At 33.4% G+C, this 21,639-nt stretch overlaps 1 protein-coding gene across 1 annotated transcript; it reads right to left on the bottom strand.

Moving 5' to 3' along the window:
- Nucleotides 1-1,147: 1,147 nt before the first annotated feature.
- LOC113851040 (transcription initiation factor TFIID subunit 12b) lies at nucleotides 1,148-19,772 on the bottom strand. Its single transcript, XM_027481529.1, has 14 exons — nucleotides 19,417-19,772; nucleotides 17,909-18,507; nucleotides 17,422-17,508; nucleotides 16,401-16,545; nucleotides 16,190-16,306; nucleotides 7,032-7,634; nucleotides 6,316-6,540; nucleotides 4,633-5,214; nucleotides 4,477-4,551; nucleotides 3,379-3,457; nucleotides 2,715-2,779; nucleotides 2,568-2,603; nucleotides 2,225-2,462; nucleotides 1,148-1,492 (listed from the first exon to the last, which is right to left on the bottom strand). The coding sequence occupies exons 1-13, from the start codon at nucleotides 19,642-19,644 to the stop codon at nucleotides 2,277-2,279; spliced, it is 3,027 nt and encodes a 1,008-aa protein (XP_027337330.1). The 5' UTR covers nucleotides 19,645-19,772; the 3' UTR covers nucleotides 1,148-1,492; nucleotides 2,225-2,276.
- Between the last annotated feature and the right edge of the window lie 1,867 nt (nucleotides 19,773-21,639).

Below are 21,639 nucleotides of genomic sequence, written 5' to 3'. Positions count from 1 at the left end.
TTTCAGGATTAAAAGGTTAATAATCCTGGGACACTTTTCAAAAATAATTTATCAATACTTACTCTAAGAACATTGATTAAGAAATCAACAAATAAAAAGTATTTATTAAAAATTATGTCAGAGATGTATAAAAAATCATGACAAAAGTGCAATGTCATCTTTATTAATAAAAAAAATCCTTTTTATTTTCTTAACCATTATTTAGCATTTACTTTTATCAAAAGTTACGGGAAGAACAATTGTAATTAAAAAAAAAAATTACAACCATAGAGAATGGCGTGGCAACACGGACATCTTGTCTCGCACCAAACAACAAATGCTGATTTTTCCGTGGGAACATAAAGGTCCCATTGACATAGCCATGAACGTGTAAAAAAATAATGCACAAATTCTGACTCTTGAGACTTCTCAATAACCATGGGTAAATAAATGGGAACATATAGAGTGGCCCAGATAAAGTAGCATTTGGCTTTGGACAAAAACACTTGCTGGTGGATCACCAACATATTCTCTGACCAACTGCCGATTGAATAAAGAGGAATGATATCTCGGCAGAGTTGAAATTTATTAAAAATTTATAAAATTATGAGTTTAGGTCATTAATTAGAAATAGAACTCACATAATTTATGCAGGTTGCAGGTGACAAATCACATTAATCCATTAAATAATTACTTTTTGGGTCAATCATTAAATAATTAATATATCCAATGATTATTACACGGTTGTCAACAAATGGACCATCGTATTTGCCCCCTCGTTCAAACTTGCAAAATTCATCCAGTAATATTGTATTAAAAATATGTCAAAATGGAATACTAACATTGCTCTTTCTGTAATGGTTAACTGTAAAAAAGTTAAAAATATTTACTAACGATACTTACCATATTGCTGGTTGCTCTCAAATCCACGTTACCCGAGACTCAATAAATGGGGATTTCACAGCTTGTTGGTTGTTGATAGTCATCTAGTCCATAAAATACCAAGAGTCTAAAAATTTCACATATTTCGTATTGTTTGCAGATTAAATTGCAAATTCACAAATATTACTAGCCATTTTACATATTCACAAAAACCAAAAGGAAATAAAGTAAAGTAAGTTTATCATTGTCTACAACACAACCAAAACAAATGCTATAATTTCCCCAATCAACTATATCCCTAGTTTCATAACTCATTACATTAAAATCCAAAGCCCAAACTTGTTGGTCGCTTTACACTCGACTCAGAACTGAAAAGCTTTACACCAATTTTGCATAATTAATCAGAAATAGAGAGCAATTACCCAATGTATGTTTATACTACCAATGAACATGAAAAATTCATAAGTAGGCTAAAACAGTGAAACAAAAATGACTATTGAGAACAGGGGCAAATAACAGGAGGAGGTAGCCAATTCCTGGATCCCTTAACAACTAATTATCATGTCTAAATACTATGTAATTACAATTCCCTTGTATTCTAATCAGTTTCAGCAAGCAATCGCTTCGAGACCTGAGAGGTGAAAAATAACAAGATTACTGGGTAAGAAGACTTGCCAACTACTCAAATAGTGATAATAACAGTTGTGAAGACATAAAACAGGAGGACATTTAGAATTTTAATTATCTACACTATTATAATACAGCAACTATATGGTATGAAAAACTGTCACACATCCAAACGAATTGATGTAATTAAATATCAATTGATAAATATTAATTTAAAGAATAATACAAAATTAAGGAAATCGACAGAAGCCAGGTCCTTTGCATATAGTTTTCGACTTTTCGTTAAAAGTTCCCATATTATATAATAATTTCCTTATACTAAAAAAGGCAGGCCCAATTAAGGCAGAAATTTATGTGCATTGGATTGACATTTATAATATCTGGTCCAATAAGAGTGGAAACTGGGAGTTTATTAGACATTCCTTATAACGTAGTCTTATCCCACTAGAAAAAAGATCGATTACATGGGTCACGTGATAACAATGCCATCAAGCTTGATTAAAAAGCAAATTCTCAGAGATATTGACCATGAGATGATTAGAGATTCCTTATTGGAGTCTATATATATATATGCTAGTGGAAAAATAGGAAAAGAAGAAATCTGATCGCAATAACTATACAACATTTGGACTAAATTGACTGGTCAGAATGGAAAGCAAAAATTAGATAACTTCAAAAGAGGATAGATGAAAATGTTACCAAAAAAAGTGTAGAACTATAAATGAAGGCATCTTACCAGCATACAGGCAGTTCAACCTTGCAGTATGAAGACCAAAAACAGAGGTTAATTAAAACCTTGTGATCTGCTGTAGCATTTGAGAACCGGTTGAATGAGAGACCAGCTGCTCGGAACTCAAGGGTCTTACGAGGTGGTGGACACCCACAGGGTTAGGATTAGGAAGGCCCTGTCTACTAATCTCTTTAGAGCTGTTAATACTTGACTCAGCAGGTGAGGATTCCATCAATGTGCGAATCTAATCGTTGAAAGATTAGCAAGCAAGGAAAATTATATCGATTATATTATTATCCAACAGAAGCAGTATATAAATCAATCATATGCGTGAATCCTTCAAACATACCATATCTAGGCGCCTCTTGTGGAGATCATTTAACTGCTGCAAGTTTGAAGCATAACCCATCAAAATCATATTATTATAAGATTGATTTTCTTTTTATTGGGGAAGAGGGAACAGAAGGGAAAGATAGATAAATGCTTTGTTGCTTACAGGTTTGCTTTGATACTTCTTCTCTTCACTTGAATATCCTGGAATTGTTAAGTCCCAATTTTTCTCTGGATAGTGACACAGCAAACAGGTAGATCAGCAAAAACTGGGATGGCAGTCAAACTCTATTTATCAAATATAAATAATAATAGACTGTCAATCCAAGCATTCAATTTTGTAACCTCACTTGAGATGTCAATCCATGATCTTTTATACATTATACAAGCTTCAAATATGTCCATTAGAGAATGTTGAAAAAGAAATTTTAAAGCTGGAATGGATGATATGCAAAGTAAGGTGCTCTAGTTTATCCATAACCCAAATAATAGATTCAACCACATATATTAAACAAAGAGGTTCAAGAAAGATATGGCATGTAACATCCTCCAAACCCTCTCTGCATGAGTTAAAAATATTTGGATGAACAGAGCAGATTTAACCACAGATAAAAACCACAAGGGCTTAACGCTAATCACTTGAAACCAATAAGATTCAAATAATATAATTTTCCTCCCCTTTTTTAGCCAATTAAAGTATCCAATAATACTCTAGTGTAAAATTTGCCAAAGAAATAACAATTATTTACTCTAAAGCACTTTGAAATATGCAAAGGTTATTCCATATTGATTTGGAGGGTGGGCTGAGAATAAGCTACTGCCAAACATACCAAGGTGTAGCAATAAATCCTTGGACTCCAAAGTTGATGATTTTCTATGTTTTGCCAAAATGCAACCATGTGTAGTGGCCTGCAAAAAAGGTAAAGATAAATTTGCAAAGAAAAACAGTAGTAGCTCAAACACAACCATTGACAGTGCATTTTATCATGAAAACAGAGAAATAGAAAACAAGACATTTAGTATGGAAACAGCTACTCCCAGGAAAACTACCTAACTGCATTAAATAAAAAACACGAGTTCATTACTAACAAGAAAATTTAAAACTTTCAAACTTTTTCAGTGTGAATCATTTACTATGCTGCTATGCAGAAAACTAGGGAAAGAAAATTATCCTGTCCCCAAGGAAAGCACAATACATGCCAAAGTAACTATATCTCAACAAGTCATGCATATCATAGATCAGCAGTAAATTTTTAGCCATTAAAAAATAAAGCTAGAAAATTGTCAATTAGATAATCGTGTCGAAGAAACATTCAGCCTAAAAGTTCCCACGGTAAATTGAGGGGCAGGATTGCATTTAACAGGTCATATAACATTAACAACATTCAGAATCCATAGTCATGAAGTTATTAATACTTCAAGTTGAAATTAACATGCATGCTTATATACCAAGTCTAACTCCTTCATGTTGGGTGAACCTTATCTCCCATGGTAGCTCCATTGATATTCAAATTTCAAAGTCAAGGGCTGCTATTGGCTAGGGGGTTCAATGCTAAGATCAAATTGCATATGGGACTTGAGTACTACATTGGAAGAATGGGATTCAAGTGTAGGTTTTATGAGGCCATACTCTCTAACTACAATGGCTAGCTTTTGCAGTATAGTTCTCCCAAGGCTCTTCCCATTCAAAACACTCACAACATTTCCCATTCCCCCTTCAATCCCAATTGGGATTTCCCTACTTACCAAAAGACAAAAAGTCCCTTCATACTATGAATTTCAAGTATAGGGAAAATTTGAATTAGTAATATAAAAGAATCATTCCATGTGATATATTCAAACAAAATTTTTGTTGCAATGGCATATTATCACCTGTTTGGCAATTGGCATGCACTATATATGTAGGAAAAACAAGTTAGAATCCTTACAGAATCAATGAAGTCATCAGCAAGCTCTAAAAGAAGATCAATAACATCAGGGTCTAGCCTACCCTGTGGATCCACCTGTAAGATAGAAGATTAAGATTCAAAATATAACCAATAAATGAAAAATTATAGAGAAAAGACAAAAAGTTCAAAATAAACCTGTGCAACTAAATCCTGTATCTTTCTCTTCCCAAGGACTTGATTTGTAGCTTCAGTTCCTTGGCTAGAACTACCACCTGGTGTAGTTGCACCAGATGCAGTAGCATCTGGTTGTGATCCTGTAAGACTAAGTGACTTCTGGCCTGTGGGTCCTGGCATTCTCGGAGACTGCTGCTGTTGCTGTTGATGAACTGATGCTTGTAGTTGAGATTGTTGTTGTGGCTGTTGCTGTATAAGTTGTTGTTGTTGCTGCTGCTGCTGCTGAGGCTGCTGCTGTTGTTGCTGTTGCTGATGCAGCTGAGGCTGCCCCATTGATTTTTGCTGCTGCATCAGCTGGGACAATTGTTGTTGGTTCAGGGTCATAGAGTTCTGTTGCAGTTGACTAGAAGAAGCCAGCTGCTGCTGCCTCTGATGTTGTTGAAGACGCAATGGTGAGGCAGGGCCAGACATTGCTGGCATTTGCTTAAGCCACTGTTGCTGGGTTAAAGAGTTATGAATCATTGCAGATTGTCCATTCTGAGACAATCCAGACAACTGGGAATTCATAAAAGCAAGGGATGATGACCTTGGTATACCTTGAACCTGTAGTCAGCAGTACGGTACTACAGTCAATGTTCTAATATGTCTTAATTCATTCTAAAAATTATATACATATTTATAAAAACCCAGACACATAAACCAAAGTCTCAAACTTTAAATTTAAATTTTTTCCAGAATCAATGTATATTAACCAATTCAAATTGCATGACATAATGATAAACCACAAGCTTTCAGTTCTGTTCTTTTGCTTATTTTCCTTTTGTTTACAAATCTATAACCATGGAACTGACCTACTCAAAGACCCAACTTCCAGAAGGGGACTGAAGTGGGAAGAATAAAGCACCTCTCAGAAACTCAACAGATAAGGTGGGATAGCTAACTGTCTACCTCTACCCTGAATTAGATCATATGTAATCTATGAATATGAAAGGAACAGGAACAGGAATGTTGAAGGTAGAAGGTGCTGTTACAAGATAGTAAGGTGAGAAATACATTCAATGAATGAAAAATAGCATGGGCAAGTACTGCCAATAATTAATGCAAACAGGACCAGAGATAAAATGGCAGGTGGTATACCAATTCAAGTTTTATGGTTCATTCAGATAAAATGGCAGGTGCCAAAAAGTTAAATGTTATGAGTGTGTTCACATAAAGCAACAGGTGAATCCAAAAGAAAGATAAAATTTAACATTTTATAGTACAATTATTAATAATGTCAAATTGCCATCGCTCTGCCAAACCCCATTATGTAACAAAATGAAGAAGAAAGATAAAAATAGGATAAACATTATACTCAGACATTGAATTATCACTTGTATAAAAAATAAAAAAAACGGACGGTGAAATCCAAAACATGATGGACAATAATGGTCCAGAATTACAACATCAAATTGTGGTATGATCAATGATGTTAAAAACAAGACAAGATATTTGGAGATCAAGGGAGCATGAACTAACAAAAAGTGTACCACATCTTGAAATACCAAGAACACTGCAGTCGTTTGACTGCATGTACATTTAAAATCTAAAACATGTAAGAATAGGACAAACTGATTCTATAAAGAAACAAGGAGAGCATTGTTAACCATAATTATTTCCTAGTTCACTAAAATTACATCAAAACATACAAAGCATACATTATACCTGTGTAGTGTTTAGCGAACTCTGTTGTGATAGTTGCTGCCTGATTTGATGACCCTGACTCATCCGCAGCTGCTGTGCATAAGCCATGGCTCCATTGGCTCGTAGTTGCGAGCTAAGATTTGGTGACCCCATCATCCCCATTGCTTGCATTCCTTGCAGTGCTTGTCCAGGAGAATTACCTGAAGTGAATTGAGATGACTGGACTAACCCACTTTTCTGCCTTGGCTACATTGAATTCAAAATTATTCAAGTAAGAAATGAATTTTGACCATGGAAGGCATGAAATGCAATGATTTTTAAGGTTGCTCAGAAAAGCCTTAGTACAAAAGCTATCACAAATCCCTATTTAGTAATAACCAATCACGTCGGCAAAAGAAACAAGCACGGTTGAAAAGGCAAATATGTAACGTAACAAAGCTGTTTTGTTTCTATTTCAATCCTCGCTAGTTATTGAATAATGAATCACTGAATAGAGAAAGACACAATTTCTATCAACCAAGCAACAATCCATCAAAATTGATCACATGGTCCACTAGTTACATCTTTTTCAAAACACCCAAAATTTGCATCATTCTCTCCTCAACACGACCATATCATGTTACTCAACAACATTGCATCGATATCATTTACCATATTCATTCCAAGAACAATAAAACACCAAATTTGAAAACAATTAACATAAAAAAAAAAAAAAAGAACTGAATTAATCATTATACCGAAGACAACAGATTAAACTGTGCTCCAGCACCAGACAACATAGGAAAATGCCCGCTCTGCCCAATCAACGCGGACCGCGACAAATTGGAAGCACCCAATTGCTGTTGCTGCTGCTGATTCTGCGCCGCCGCAGCGCCGAAGTTCATCTGGCCGGCGTAAAGGCCAGGCTGCTGGCGCATGACGCTGAACTGCTGCTGCTGCTGCTGCTGCTGTTGCTGCTGTTGCTGCTGAGACTGAATTTGGTTGAGACGTGACATGGAAGGAGAACGCTGAAGGGTTTGTTGGAGTTGAAAATTGGAAATAGGGTTGATGTTGATGGGCATGGATTGTGACTGTTGTTGCTGAATTAGGAGGGTTTGCGATTGTTGCTGTTGTTGTTGTTGTTGTTGTTGTTGTTGGGGTTGCTGCATTGAAGGACTGAGTTGTTGGTGAAGGAGTTGATCTTGTTGAGATTGGGGAAGAGGAGGCATAGAAGGGGATTGTTGTTGGGAGATTGAAGAAGGGGATTGGATTGTAGGGTTTGAAGAAGAGGGGTTTTGCGGGTCCATTGTTGGGGGTTTGGGGGAGGGTGAGGATCCAGTTCCAGTTTCCGCCATTGATTTTTATTCTCTCTTTTTCTGCTATGAATATGAAGGAAACATGGCCAAACTGAGGGTTCCCAAAGGGGGCAAAGCTTCAATGAATTGAAGATTTGAAGGAACGTGGAAGAGGACTTCTAATTTTAATCTTCCAACTACACGTCACTGCTAAACTTTCAATTTTCAATCTTAATCTTCTTTCTTTTGTTATTGCTGGCTTCGGAATTCTGATTGAAATTTCCAAGACAATCCTCCTTTTTTCTTTTTAGAGTTTGATCTAACCCCCTGATCTTTAACTTCAAAAGTTTGTTTTTAAATTTTCATCTTTTTTCAAATATCAATAATATATTTGAATATAAAAAATATTATTCAAACTTTGATATTTAGTAATATTAAAAATATATTATACTTTAAAATAATATAATATAATAAATCATTTATTAATTTTTTTGTATAAATTTTTATAAAGTTAATTTATTTAATAAAAATTTGTAAACTTACGATTTAATTAGTTAATTTTCTGACAAATTTTAACTCTTAAATAAATGTTTTATGAGGTACAATTGTTTGTGTTATAGGTATTTTAAGATAAGCTTAGTTAGATTTAATAAAAAAACTATATTTTTAATTTTGTCAACATTTTTCTTTGTTAACCTGATCCGAACTAACACAATTATACTTAGTTTGCATTTCATTAGATTGTTGTGTTGGTATATATTTATATTTTTAATTTTTTAAAATAAAATATTATTTTTTATCAAAATAATATTAAAAAAGAAATTTCAATATGTATTATAAAAATATTAACAATAAACAGAAAGCAAAAAAGAGGAAAAAAAAACTAACTCGGGTACATTAAATTTTAGAAATACATGATCCGATAATAATAAGTTGATTATTATTTAACTAATAATAATAATAAAAAAAATTAATTCGTGCTATTCTACTTTGTGGTTTAATACGCAACATGCACCTGCACATTTAAAGCTCCATACATGCTCACGCAGGGGATCGCAACTGGTAGCACACCTATCGTCCTAGGATGTCCAAAATCTTCTACGGTTATACTATGTTAGCACACCATATAATCTTGCTTTCATTTGAGTCTTATATTACTAATAAAATCTCATTATGCCAAATATGTGATTTGTTTTTCTATTACTCTAATAATACATACATTAACTTAAACATTGGAGTATCTTCACAATTACACTACTCTATTTACCATTTTTCATTTTTCATCTTTCATCTTTCGCGTGCTAGTAACAATTTTTCTCTCAGATTTCATCTTCTTTTAACATCACAAAATAAATCCTTATTGTCTAACTTGACTTTTTTTTTAAATATTTTATTAAAAAACTCTATTTTATAACAAGACTCGTTGATCAACAAATTTAATTATAAATAAATTAATAGATTTAAAAAAATATTTAGAGAGCTTATTGATATTCTATAAAAATAGTTCGACTTTTATAATTTATTTTAACTTTTTAAAATAAACTCTTTAATATGACTTGTTAAAATAAGTTCTTTTTAAGTTTATTCTAACAAATTTCACCGTCAAGTTATGACAAGTTATCTCATAGATCCTCATATAAAAAAATATAATTAAATAAATACTTAAGTAAGTTATTTACTCATATGCACCCTTTATAAATTTCAAACCTTAAAATAAACCAATAAATATATAATATTAAAATTATAATAAAAATTAGTACAATAATAATTATATTATCTATATATACATAAATAAGTTGATCTATTAAACATAAAAGATACTTTGAATAAATTAAATATTATTCTTTTAAGGCATTTTTACTTAAATAATATTTTTTAAAAAACAATTTTTTAAAATAATATTTTTTTAAAACTAATTCTTTATCTAATACTTTCTTTTTGTCAACTCAGCAGCACTATCGTTCATGTATGAATTTTTATTATTATTTAAATATACTATCACTTTAATATGTCTGATATTATATTAAGAATTGACACATATTAGAAATAAGATAAATATCAAATTAAATGAAATTATAATAAAATTTTATTATTATTTTAATATACTATTATTTAATAATATCTGATATTTATAATTTTTTATTATTATTTTAATATTATCGTTGCAAAATAATTATTAGATATCCAACTCTTCAATCATTTTAAGTTTTTTAATTGATCTTGGGAAAGCTCTTAGGTCCGCAAAGTTCTTTCTCAAATTTAATTTTGTGGAACCGAAGGTTAAGAGGTTAGTTAGGTTTATGAATTTATGTTATTTATTTATTATGAGTTTTAATTATATTTGGGTTGAGAAAAATATAATATTTTATATTTGTTATTTATATGAATATCACTGCCAAAATCAAAACATGGTTCCCAAATATTTCACACCAATAATGGCCAAAATGCTTCACACCGACGTTAATGGAAGATAGCGACCAAGTCAAATTCTTATGATGCTGTGAGCACACCCGTAAAGAACAGGAAAGCTGGCTAAGAAGTAGTCCTTCCTTGGGTTCCCACCTTTCCCCAGAATCAACTCTCGCTAGGGGCTTCAGAATCCTCAGCGTAAAGTGAAGTCTGACATGAAGAGCAGTCAGTTCTCCGCAACAGCAACAGCATCCCAGAGCTACAGCTTAAGTCCCAAGAGCAGAACAAGAAGCTATTTCACGACACCCCTTTCGACAATGCCATGTGTCCAAATCACAATCAATATTGTCACAGATGCTTCGATAGCGCAGTCGAGAAGGCAGAGTCGACACTGCATTCGACACGCGGCGTTTATGACCTTTATTTGTCTGATACTATAAATTTATTTATTTATATTTAATTTTTTATCCGAATTTAACCTAATCACATGTTCATATCTGAACTAGTATCGGTTACCTTCAAACGATAGTGTATTAAAAAATTTTAAAAAAAATTACTATCAGACATGCACATGCAATATAGGTGCTAATCTGGCTAAAATTAACACCAGACAGGGAATTTGTTTCCAAAGATACTTATATTAAGAATTTTGATATGGATGCTGTGATAAACGCAAGCGCAAAATGTGGAAGTTACTGATTAATAACTATTGATTATTATAACTGTAATAGGTGTGCTATATTTATAATTTACTTGTAATTGTATGAGGGTCGGCATTGTCAACTTCCTCTTTATTCTCTGTTCTTTCCTTGATTCTGGCCCATGTCACTAAGGCTTGGATTTCTTCAATTCTATATTTCCGTTTCCGATTATAATAGTAATTCAAGGAATATATCTCTATTCAGTTTATAAATTGCTTATTGATTCTGAGAATCATAACATTTGGTGCTTTTGTTGTCCTCCCCATGGCTGACAATACTCGTTTGAAGGAAATTACGGCAGAATTAAAACGTCTCCAAGAACATGTTTCGATTCAACAAGCCAGTTCTTCGCACATTGATGTCTTGGAACAAAAACTAGATTCATTCATGGTTTCTCATGATTCTTCTCCTTTGGATCGTTTAGAATCTTCCATGGATACCATTACGCGTTCAATTGATGCAATTTTGGGTAATTTGGAACGCACAGTTCGTAATGATGGTGCTTCTGAAACTCCGCATAACAATAATGTACCTATTCGATCTATGAAATTGGACTTCCCTAAATTTGATGGCACAGAACCTTTGAATTGGTTATTTCGTGCTGAGCAGTTTTCGGCTCTTTATCAAACACCGGAACCACAGCGCTTGGCTATCGCTGCAATCCATATGGAAGGTGACGCTGGACCCTGATTTCAAATGCTGCAAAGAACCAATCTCCTTCCAAATTGGCAGGCTCTGGTGCACGCTGTTGAAGCGCATTTTGGTCCCTCTCCGTTTGCTTCTCCACGCACGGCATTTGTTCAAACTTCAACAAGTTGATTCGGTTCAGAGCTACTATCATATATTTGCTTCATTGGCAAATAAAGTTGAAGGACTAATAGATGCGACACTTTTGGGTTGTTTTATTAGCGGCCTCAAAAGTGATGTGAAGAGGGAAGTGTTGGTTCAATCTCCTACTTCCTTGGTTAGAGCGGTGGCACTGGCCAAACTTTATGATGATAAGACCATTCCTGTTTCACATAACACAAAAGCACGTTATCCATCTTTTATTCCGAGTCGCAGCAATCAAATACCATCATCGCAAAATCCGTCTCTTCCAGGATTACCTCCAACCCCGAAAACATTACCATTACCAGTGCCTCCATCTTCTACTCTTGTTAAGCGAATGACTGTTGTGGAAATGCAAGTCCGACGCGATCGCAGACTTTGTTATACATGCGATAAAAAATTCAATTTCTTCTCTTTCTTTAGAAAGATGAACAACCACTAGAAACCACGGCGTTAAATGTCAAGGACGATTCTATTCCAGTTATTGAAGAATCGGTGGCAGAATTCCATCACTTATCACATAATGCTTTTAATGGGGCTTCGGGTCCTAGAACTTTGCGATTTAAAGGTTTGATTTTTGGGCAGGAAGTTCAAGTCCTTCTTGATAGTGGTTCTTCGGATAATTTTATACAACCACGTTTGGCAAAATTTTTGAAACTTCCAATTGAACAGGCGCCTGACTTCAAGGTTTTGGTGGGTAATGGTCATTATTTGACATGTAAAGGACGTGTTCGACAGGTTCCTCTTTCAATTCAAGGTCATACCATTCATCTTTCTGCTTTTCTTTTGCCAGTTTCAGGTGCAGAAATTATTCTCGGCGCTTTTTGTTTAGCGACGTTGGGCCTTCATGTTGCGGATTATAACCAACTCACAATAAAAATTTTCGATGATTCTGTTTTTGTTACTCTTCAAGGGGACTCCCATTTGTCGCCTTCTGCTATTCAGGCACAGTATCATCATCTTCGTCGTCTACATCAAAATGATGCCATATCAGCAGTTTTCACATTGCACTCTCAGATGCCTTCTGATGCTGAGGATCCTTTAGGGGATTTGGTGCCTAAACCATCCTCTGATTTTGTTGACATTCTTCGGCAGTATGTTTCTGTGTTTCACAACCCTCATGGTCTTCCGCCATCTCAGAGTCATGATGATGCGATTCCATTGTTACCAGATGTTCCGCCTGTGAAAGTTCGACCTTACCGATATCCTTTTAGTTACAAGGCTGAAATAGAGAAAATTGTCGGTGAATTATTACAGGAAGGCTTGATTCAACACAGTACTAGGCCATTTTCATCTCTGGTTATTTTGGTTAAAAAGAAACATGGGTCTTGGCGATTTTGCATTGATTACAGAGCATTGAACGTTATCACTATTAAAGATTGTTTTCCGATTCCAAAACTATTGATGAGTTACTAGATATATTACACGACGCTTATTATTTTTCAAAATTGGACTTGCGTTCTAGTTATCATCAGTTGTTAGTTCAACCAAAAGATCGGAGATGAATCAAGTATGTCAGGAATTTTTACGCAAATTCATTTTGGTGTTTTTCGATGATATACTCATTTACAGTGCTTCATGGTCCGATCATTTGTAGCATTTAACACAAATATTGTCTGTTATGGAAAACCATAAACGTCACACTAAATTGTCCAAATGTGCTTTTGTTACACAACAAATTGCTTATATGGGACATATGGTTTCATCTTCTGGTGTATATATGGATCCTGACAAGGTTGAGTCTGTTCTTAAATGGCCAATTCATACTACTCTTAAACAGCTTCGTGGTTTTCTTGGTCTCACAAGTTATTATCGTTGCTTCATTAAAGGATATGCATCATTGGCCTCTCCCATACATGATCTCTTGAAGAAAGATGCTTTTCTGTGGTCAGACTCTACACAAGCTGTTTTTAACAACCTTAAAAAGGCAATTACAAATTCCCCAGTTTTGATTCTTCCTTCCTTTTGAATCGAAACTGATGCATCGGGTACAGGTATCAATGCTATTTTAAGTCAAAAGGGACATCCTATTGCTTTCTTTTAAAAAAAACTCTCATCCAGAATGCAATCTAAATCTGCATATGTTCGCGAGATGTTGGCGATAACTGAAGCAGCCGCCAAGTTTTGACGTTATTTGTTGGGCCATCATTTCATAATTCGTACTGATCATAAGAGTTTGCGGTCTTTAATTGATCAGACACTCCAAACACCAGAACAACAACAATGGATGCACAAGCTTATGGGTTATGACTTTGGTATTGAATACAAACTGGGTAAGCAAAATGTGGGGGGTGAGGCCTTATCACATATGGATTGCCTTGCATTGTCTACACAATATTGTGATTTAATTGCAGAATTAAGGGAACATATTGTCAACGATGATGAGTACCGCAACATACTATTGGGCATAAAAAATGGTCAAATTTCTCCTAATTTTCGCAAACAGAATGGCCTTTTGTATTGAAAAATCGTTTGGTTGTGCCAGGACAATCTCCTCTCACTGTCAAATTAATTAAGGAGTTTCATGATTCTCCAATTGGGGATCATGCTGGAGTTTTACACAGTTAACAACGTCTAATCGTTCAATTTTATTGGCGTGGAATGAAAAAACAGGTGCATAATTATGTTCAGCAATGTCAGGTTTGTCAATAGGCTAAGATTTCTCATTCCTTACCTGCTGGTTTGCTTAATCCTTTGCCTATTCCAGAAAAAATATTGGAAGATATTGCTATAGATTTTATAATAAGCCTTCCGCCAATGTGTGGTTATACTGTTATTATGGTGGTGATTGATAGGTTGTCAAAATATGCACATTTGATTCCTTTAAAGACGAATTTTACAAGTGCATCCATGGCTGAGCAGTTTATACAGCATGTTGCAAAATTAAATGGTATTCCAAAGTCTATTGTTTCAGATCGCGATAAGACTTTCACTAGTAATTTCTGGCAGCATTTGTTCAAATGTCAAGGTACTACCTTGGCCATGAGTACAGCTTATCACCCACAGAAAGATGGATAATCCGAGGCGTTGAATCGTTGCATAGAGATGTATCTTCGCTATTTTGTTTTTTATCATCCTAATTGTTGGCTAAAGTTCTTGCCGTGGGCAGAATTTTGGTATAATACTGCTTATCAGACTTCTGCAGGGATGACACCTTTTCAGGTTGTTTACGGTAGACTTCCACCATCTTTGGTTCGGGATACTGCAATTTCTGTTGTTCTAGAGGTTGAACAATTATTACAGCAACGTGATGATGTTTTGCGAGTCCTTAAGTCTAATCTAGCTCGCGCTCAGCATAAAATGAAACAAATTGCAGATCGCAAGCGTGGGATCTTGAGTTTACTGTTAGTGACTTCGTTAATGTGAAACTTCAGCCTTACCGTCAAGTCACATTGTATTCGCATTGTCATAAAAAATTGAGACTTCAGTATTTTGGCCCTCTTCAGGTAGTTGAACGAATTGGTAAAGTTGCTTATCGTTTATTGCTTCCTTCCACTGCTCGCATTCATTCTGTCTTTCATATTTCTCTTCTCAAGAAATGTATTGGCAATCCTTCTAAGCAATACTTTCCAATACCTGTGACTTTTGAAGAGGCCACCACTGTTCCAACACCTGTCAAGATTTTGGATTCTCGTCGCATATTGCAATAGGGTCATTGGATAGATCAGATTTTGGTTCAATGGTCTAATTTATCTAAAAAAGATAGTTATTGGGGAATCTGTGTCTGATATTCAATCCAAGTTTCCAACTTTTGACCTTGAGGACAAGGTCAATTTCAAAGGAAGGAGTATTGATATGGATGCTGTGATAAATGCTGATGGGACAGAATTAATATGAATAAACCACGACGTAGTAATCGTGAGAAGTGCAAAACGTGGAAGTTACTAATTAATAACTAATGATTATTATAACTGTAATAGGTGTGCTATATTTATAATTTAGTTGTAATTGTATGGGAGTCGGTATTGTTAACTTCTTCTTTATTCTCTGTTCTTCCTTGTTTCTGGCCAATGTCACTAAGGCTTGGATTTCTTCAATTCTGTATCTCCATTTCCGATTATAATAGTAATTCAAGGAATATATCTCTATTCAGTTTATAAAATTGCTGATTGATTCTGAGAATCATAACAATTTTGTTTTTAAATTAACATTATTTAAATAAATTTGCCCAAATTATGTCTAATGTAGATTGAAAAAATTAAATAAATACAACAATCAAATTTTATTTCATCAGCAAGGTTACCACCATAGATCACATCACACTATTAAACTCGATCAAAAATTGAAAAACTAAAAAAAATAAATGTTGATTAAATATTTAATAAAAGTAAGAACCTCATTTGAATAAATAACAAATAAAAAAGAAAGTATATTAAAATGATGTGATATGATATGAATTATCAGAATACATGTCACCGACATGAGAGTGAGGTTATGTTCAAAAGGTGTCTCACACTAAAAAATGAGGGTCGAATTTGTAATATAGGAGTACAATAAGTTATGTCTCCCACTCTCTATCTAATCTATGTTAAGATAGATATAGTACATTTTTGGTTTTGATTATTTGAGAGAAATAATCATTTCCTCTTTTTTCCCAAACTTTTATCAAGAAGTTGATAAAAAAAAGTGATTATCCCTCTAAAATAAACTGAACCAAACACAGTCGAAAGTGAAGTTTCACACAGCAAAACTTCTCGTCTTGGACTTCAAAATTGGTAGACAACGATAATCATGAAGAAAAATAATGCGGAACACAGCTTTCCCCACGGTCATCTCTCTCTCTCTCTCTTCCTTGCTATCCTTTTAAACACACCAAACAAAACAAAGCCATTATAGAAATATAGAGTAGAAGAATATGAGATTCCCTAGCGAGAGAACAATAACTGATGCTCACTGCTCTTCCTGTCTTTTGGAATGTGGCAATCACAAATCCCGGGTCATCTCTTGCATTCCATGACATTGCTGGAACAGTAATCTCATAAGTTCTGTCCCAATGAACGTAATCAGAAAATGCATACCTGTGAGCACTAAAAATAATCCTGCATACAATGGGAGAGGCAAGTCAAAGGAGGATTTACTCCTTCTCTTTATTCCATGTGTTCCCTTACCCCTCAGTTATGCAGCTAAATTTTATTTTCTTTCACTACTAAGTATCATGCAAAACAAGCACATCAAGTGATAAAAGTGAGAAAACACAACATTTAAGCACCATCCCAATTGTATAATACTTGGACCAAAAGCTATATCATATGTGGACATTGATCAATCTAAACATTCAATATGAAAAACAAACTGAATCAGCTCTCATGCACAAGACCAAATAATCAAATGTAATTTTAGAAACTATTCTCCCACTAAACCATATTATATCTTTTGACAATAGCAATAAAAGCAAATATTAACATGCAATTGTGCAAGTAACTTACATTCAGAAGATGCAGCATAAAACGGTACTACTAAGAAGAAACTTAAGCTTGTAGACTAACAGGGGGCGGGGAGTAAAACAAAGAAACATTTTTTTAGGTTTATTTGGGTAGGGGGATCCGATAAAAAGAGAAGTCAGTCGAAGCACACAAGTGACACCTAAACTCTACAACATAATGGTTTAGCATACATCTTCATACCAACCCAAGGAAAAACTGTTTCGTTGATGGATGAAGGCCATGGTTCATATCTGTTTCAAAACCTGACCAACATTATTTTATCTCAAGCTTGAAGGAATATTTTTTTTCAAGAAGCATGCAAGTCCAGCATACTAAGTTACTCACTAGTAACTACAAATAAATAAATTGTAGCTAAAAGCACAGCATATTTCCATATATATATATATATATGAGAGAGAGAGAGAGAAACAAAGACAAGCAAGTATTTGTTATATGAACTCACAAGTCACAACCAAAGAAACATTTGATTACCTTGGCTTCAGAGCTTGTAAAATGTATTCAGAAGCATTTAGTGGGAGGGTATGAAGTAACTTATACAGGCCACCCCCAATGAGCTCCCTAGTTCAAAAAACGAAAAAACTACATTAAATAGGGAATAGAAAGTTTAACAGCATGAATACTGCAAGAATGGATACTGACTATTGGCTACAAACTAAACAACATGTCGATAAAACAAAAACATAACCCTTGACTATATGCACAATTTTCCTGAATTTCTACAATACTATTTTTACACTCCAAAACTGAACTCATCAAAGATTTTAAATTCAGCAAAAGGGAAAGATTGAAACTTCAGGCCATTATTAGGGAAAAAAAAAACAGAGGAGGGGGAGGAATGGTAACAGATGATGCATCTTTTTCTAACGTACGGCATAATTTTTGACCTAATAACTCCTAAACTTGGAAGAAAACTTCAAAATTGTATAATATGTGATACATATCAAGTATGCCCACTAACCTGCTTTTTGGCACCACATTTAACCCCTCTATAAAAGAAGTTGAAGATCTCTTAAAAGCATCAATGTCACCATGGTGCTCATTTCTTGTTTGGTCCAAAGGTAAGTGAAGCAGAAGTACAGGGCCTGATCCAGATAACATGCTGCTCTCCCTCCAGAAGAAGTTATAGTCTGCATCTCTAAAGTTGGGGGAATCATTAATTGTTTTGGATGCACTCTCTGCTTCCATACGAAGTTCTAGACTTTCCCTCTCTATTACTTTCTCAACATCAAAACGCAAACTACTATTGCCACAAAGCAAAGCTACAGCATTCAGTGTGACAAAACTGATGTTACCAATCTCAAATGCAGCACAGCCAGAAGGATCCAATCCTGGTAATTTGTGAGCAATCCAATCGACTTTGTTCATATCAAGATCACTGCATTCTCCAATATCCCTATCACCAAGAACTGCATGGAATGGAAGACCAACAAAGGGGCCCAACACTTGGTAAAACTGACGCAGCACTGACATCCATTTGCTCTTTGTCAACTCCGACCCTTTTGCAGAAACATCTCCCAATACAAGAAGCAAATCAGGCCTCAAACTCTCAAAAGATTTCTGGCCAGTTAGTGCATCACTAAATTAAAAAGGGTCGGAAGAATGAAACTCAAACGTGGACCTCAATGTTCAAAATCAACCAAAAATCTCCATTCATAGCATGATAGTAGGGAAAACAAAAAAATTAGCAATGCTAATACTTCAAACACTAGCTACATGAATTAAGTGTTACCAGATTTACGAAAATAGAGCAAAAAAAAAACAAAGATCTTATTCTGTACCATTTAGAGCAGACTTGATTAATATAATTAATTAAATATTTATTCAATGTTTTTTTTATCACAAAGACTTCAACAAATTTAATTATTAAACTTATTAAAATAAGTTAAAATTTTTATTTTAATAAATATACTCATATTTTATTTAAAATATAATTATAAGCTAGTTTCATAAGCTGTGTCAATTCTTCTAAATGTCTCTCAGAAATGTATTTGGAAGAACTTAGGGCTTATGAAAACACCTTACAACTCTAGTAAGTTCATTTTAACTTATTTTAATAAGTTTTTTTCTATAACTTATCAAAATAAGCATATTTTTCAGGTTTCATAATCAAATTTATAGCATCAACACTCATATAAAAAGAGTTTATTGAATAACTACTTACTTACTTGTTTGAAAGAGCTCATGAACAGTTTATGAAAAACAAACTCTTATAAACTGTCTTCAACTTATTTCAATAAGTTTATTGGTATAATTCATAATTAAATCAACTAACTGAATAAATGGTTAAATAAATACTTATCCAAACGCATATACACAAACACACCCTTAGAAAAAATGAACACATTGGCGAAAATTATAACGAAAATTAACTTTAAGGGTATGTAAAATACCAGTGTAGCGAGAATTGGTTAGTGAGTAAAAAAAATGGGGAAAAGGGTTACGAAGATAAAAGAGAAAGGAAAATACCCGAAAGAACTTGGACATGTAGTAGTCTCTGAAGAAGTGATTGACAAGACCAGATTCGGAGCCCAATAGAAGAAGGTCAGCGACCATCATCACCTTCAAGTCATAATCAACATCTTCATGTTCATTGCTGCTCGGAACCAGTTGGCAAGCGGGTTTTGACACCCTCTCTTCCAAAACAAGTAGAAAGGCGATTGCAAAGAGACAAAAACCTCTCAATCCAATCACCATAGATGCGCTCTTGAAGTGGATCCACAAGTTATTCACAAGATCTTTTTCCACTTCTGCTTCTGCTTCCAACGCCCCATTCTTCACGTTCCGCTCTTGTTACTCTACGCCTCTGTTACTTTGATTTTTCATTCCTCCGTTAATAGGGTCAAAATAAAATAAAGAATTTATTTAAATTTTTGTTGTATTAAAAATATTTATCCTTTAATTTATATACTTTGTAGATAATATAAAAAATTTTGAATGAAGTTTTTGTATTTTTTTTAAAAAATGTTTTGAGGGGAAAAAAACTATAATTGGAAAAAAAAAACATTTCTATAATATTTTTAAATTGTAATTTGAAAAAAAAGATTACTTTTTCAAAAATTTTAGATATTGAATATATTTATTTGATTTAATATTAAGTGGGATTATTATTATTTTTCAAGTGGGTTAAATGTAAGAATATCTATATTTCAAAGTGCATAGCAAAATAAGAACGTAAGGATTACAAAAGCTATATGCCTTTTATTAGCCCCAACTTTTGGCCCTGTTCTTTTCACTTATGTTTCTTTCTCTCCAATGCTTTAACCCTTTTTTCTCCCAATGATTTCACAAGCCTGTAAAATAATTTTGCCAGCAAACATCAAAGGGAAATAAAGGTGAATATAATAATACACAAAATAGTTTATATTTATTCTTTCATTTTTAAATCATTAAGAATTAAATTTTTATTTTTGTATAAATTACGTATTTTTTATTAGAAACAATTATATTTAAACTAGATAAAATTAAAAAATTCAGCAAAGCTTTCTATTGCATATACATAAAATATTGTCTTGCTTCTTTATTACTTTTATTAAGTTATGAGCACGATTTATAAATGTTAATGTTGGTTTTAAATAACAAACATATGCACAAAATAGAAGATATATATAATTTTCATTAATCGTTAACTGTTTTATTTCCAATGTTTTTATTGTTATAATTTTTCTGTACTTCTTACCATATATAACTCTCTTGTTAATTATTAACAAAATATTTTTCGAGATAACTCAGAATAATTTTATTGGGGGACGCAATTGTATCGAACTATGAACTATACATGTTGACAATGAAGTGACCAAGACAAAAGACAAATTAAAGCCGTGGAGATCATATCGTTGAGTCTTAGAAAAATAATTATAAATCCTAAATACTAAAATGTTTTACATATTAATCATGTTATTTTTAAATTTAATATTTTAAATAAAAAATTTAAAAATAGCAAAACCTGTAAAAAAATATTTTTAATTTGGTTAATGTGTTGAAATATTCTAATGTTCTTGTTCTTTCAATTTATAAATTACGTGTAACAAAAAGGTAATTGGTTGGGTAGCACTTTTGTACGCAAAAAATAAAGAACACATTCTACAGTCCAACAAATTGGCCTTCAACATAGCCGTGAACATTCAATCACATGATAGCATTGCAAGGGCATTTATGTAAAATGCAAACACCATTTATTTGTTCTTTTTTTTTAAGTTCACGCTTATAATTATAGCTATTGACCCCAAAAGTCTCCATTATCGAGTCAAATGGATTCAGCAAGGATCTTACTCTTATTTCGAATTCATTTCTCAATTATCGTGAATTTCTAATGGAAAAGTTATTCATTAATTTCATATAGTTTTAGTTATTTGAATTTTATATTTAGTACTTACAGCTCTATCTTGAAAAATATAATAATAAATTAATAATGTTTCATTTTAACGAAATTTTTTTGTACGAAATAAAAGGTGATTTAATAAAGTCTATTAACGTAATTTTATAATAATTATAACTAAGGTTGCTTAATGTTTTCTCAATCACTATCTTTTTGTCTTTGACCCGTGTATAATTAAAATATGAAAGATTCAAATGAAAAAGACCTAGTTAGGTTCCTAAATCTGCAAATCATAAGTTATTAGGACACACTTAATCTTGAGTAATTTGTATTTAGGTAGTAACAGTTCAGAGTAAGTGGAAAAATTCAAGTAT

The sequence above is a fragment of the Abrus precatorius genome, unplaced genomic scaffold (assembly GCF_003935025.1).
Source record: "Abrus precatorius isolate BTA unplaced genomic scaffold, Abrus_2018 Scaffold9, whole genome shotgun sequence".
NCBI lineage: Eukaryota > Viridiplantae > Streptophyta > Magnoliopsida > Fabales > Fabaceae > Abrus > Abrus precatorius.
The sequence above is the reverse complement of the archived record's forward strand: the minus strand, read 5'-3'. Positions and strand labels throughout refer to the sequence as shown.

Bases quoted from the DNA above. Each gene is read 5' to 3' on its own strand.
- LOC113851040 (XM_027481529.1), bottom strand. From the start codon at position 19,644: ATGGTGATTGGATTGAGAGGTTTTTGTCTCTTTGCAATCGCCTTTCTA. The intron at 16,307-16,400 runs GTGAGCATCAGT...TGTGTTTAAAAG, and splicing joins TCCAAAAGACAGGAAGAGCA to GATAGCAAGGAAGAGAGAGA. The intron at 6,541-7,031 runs GTATAATGATTA...AATTCAATGTAG, and splicing joins AGTTTAATCTGTTGTCTTCG to CCAAGGCAGAAAAGTGGGTT.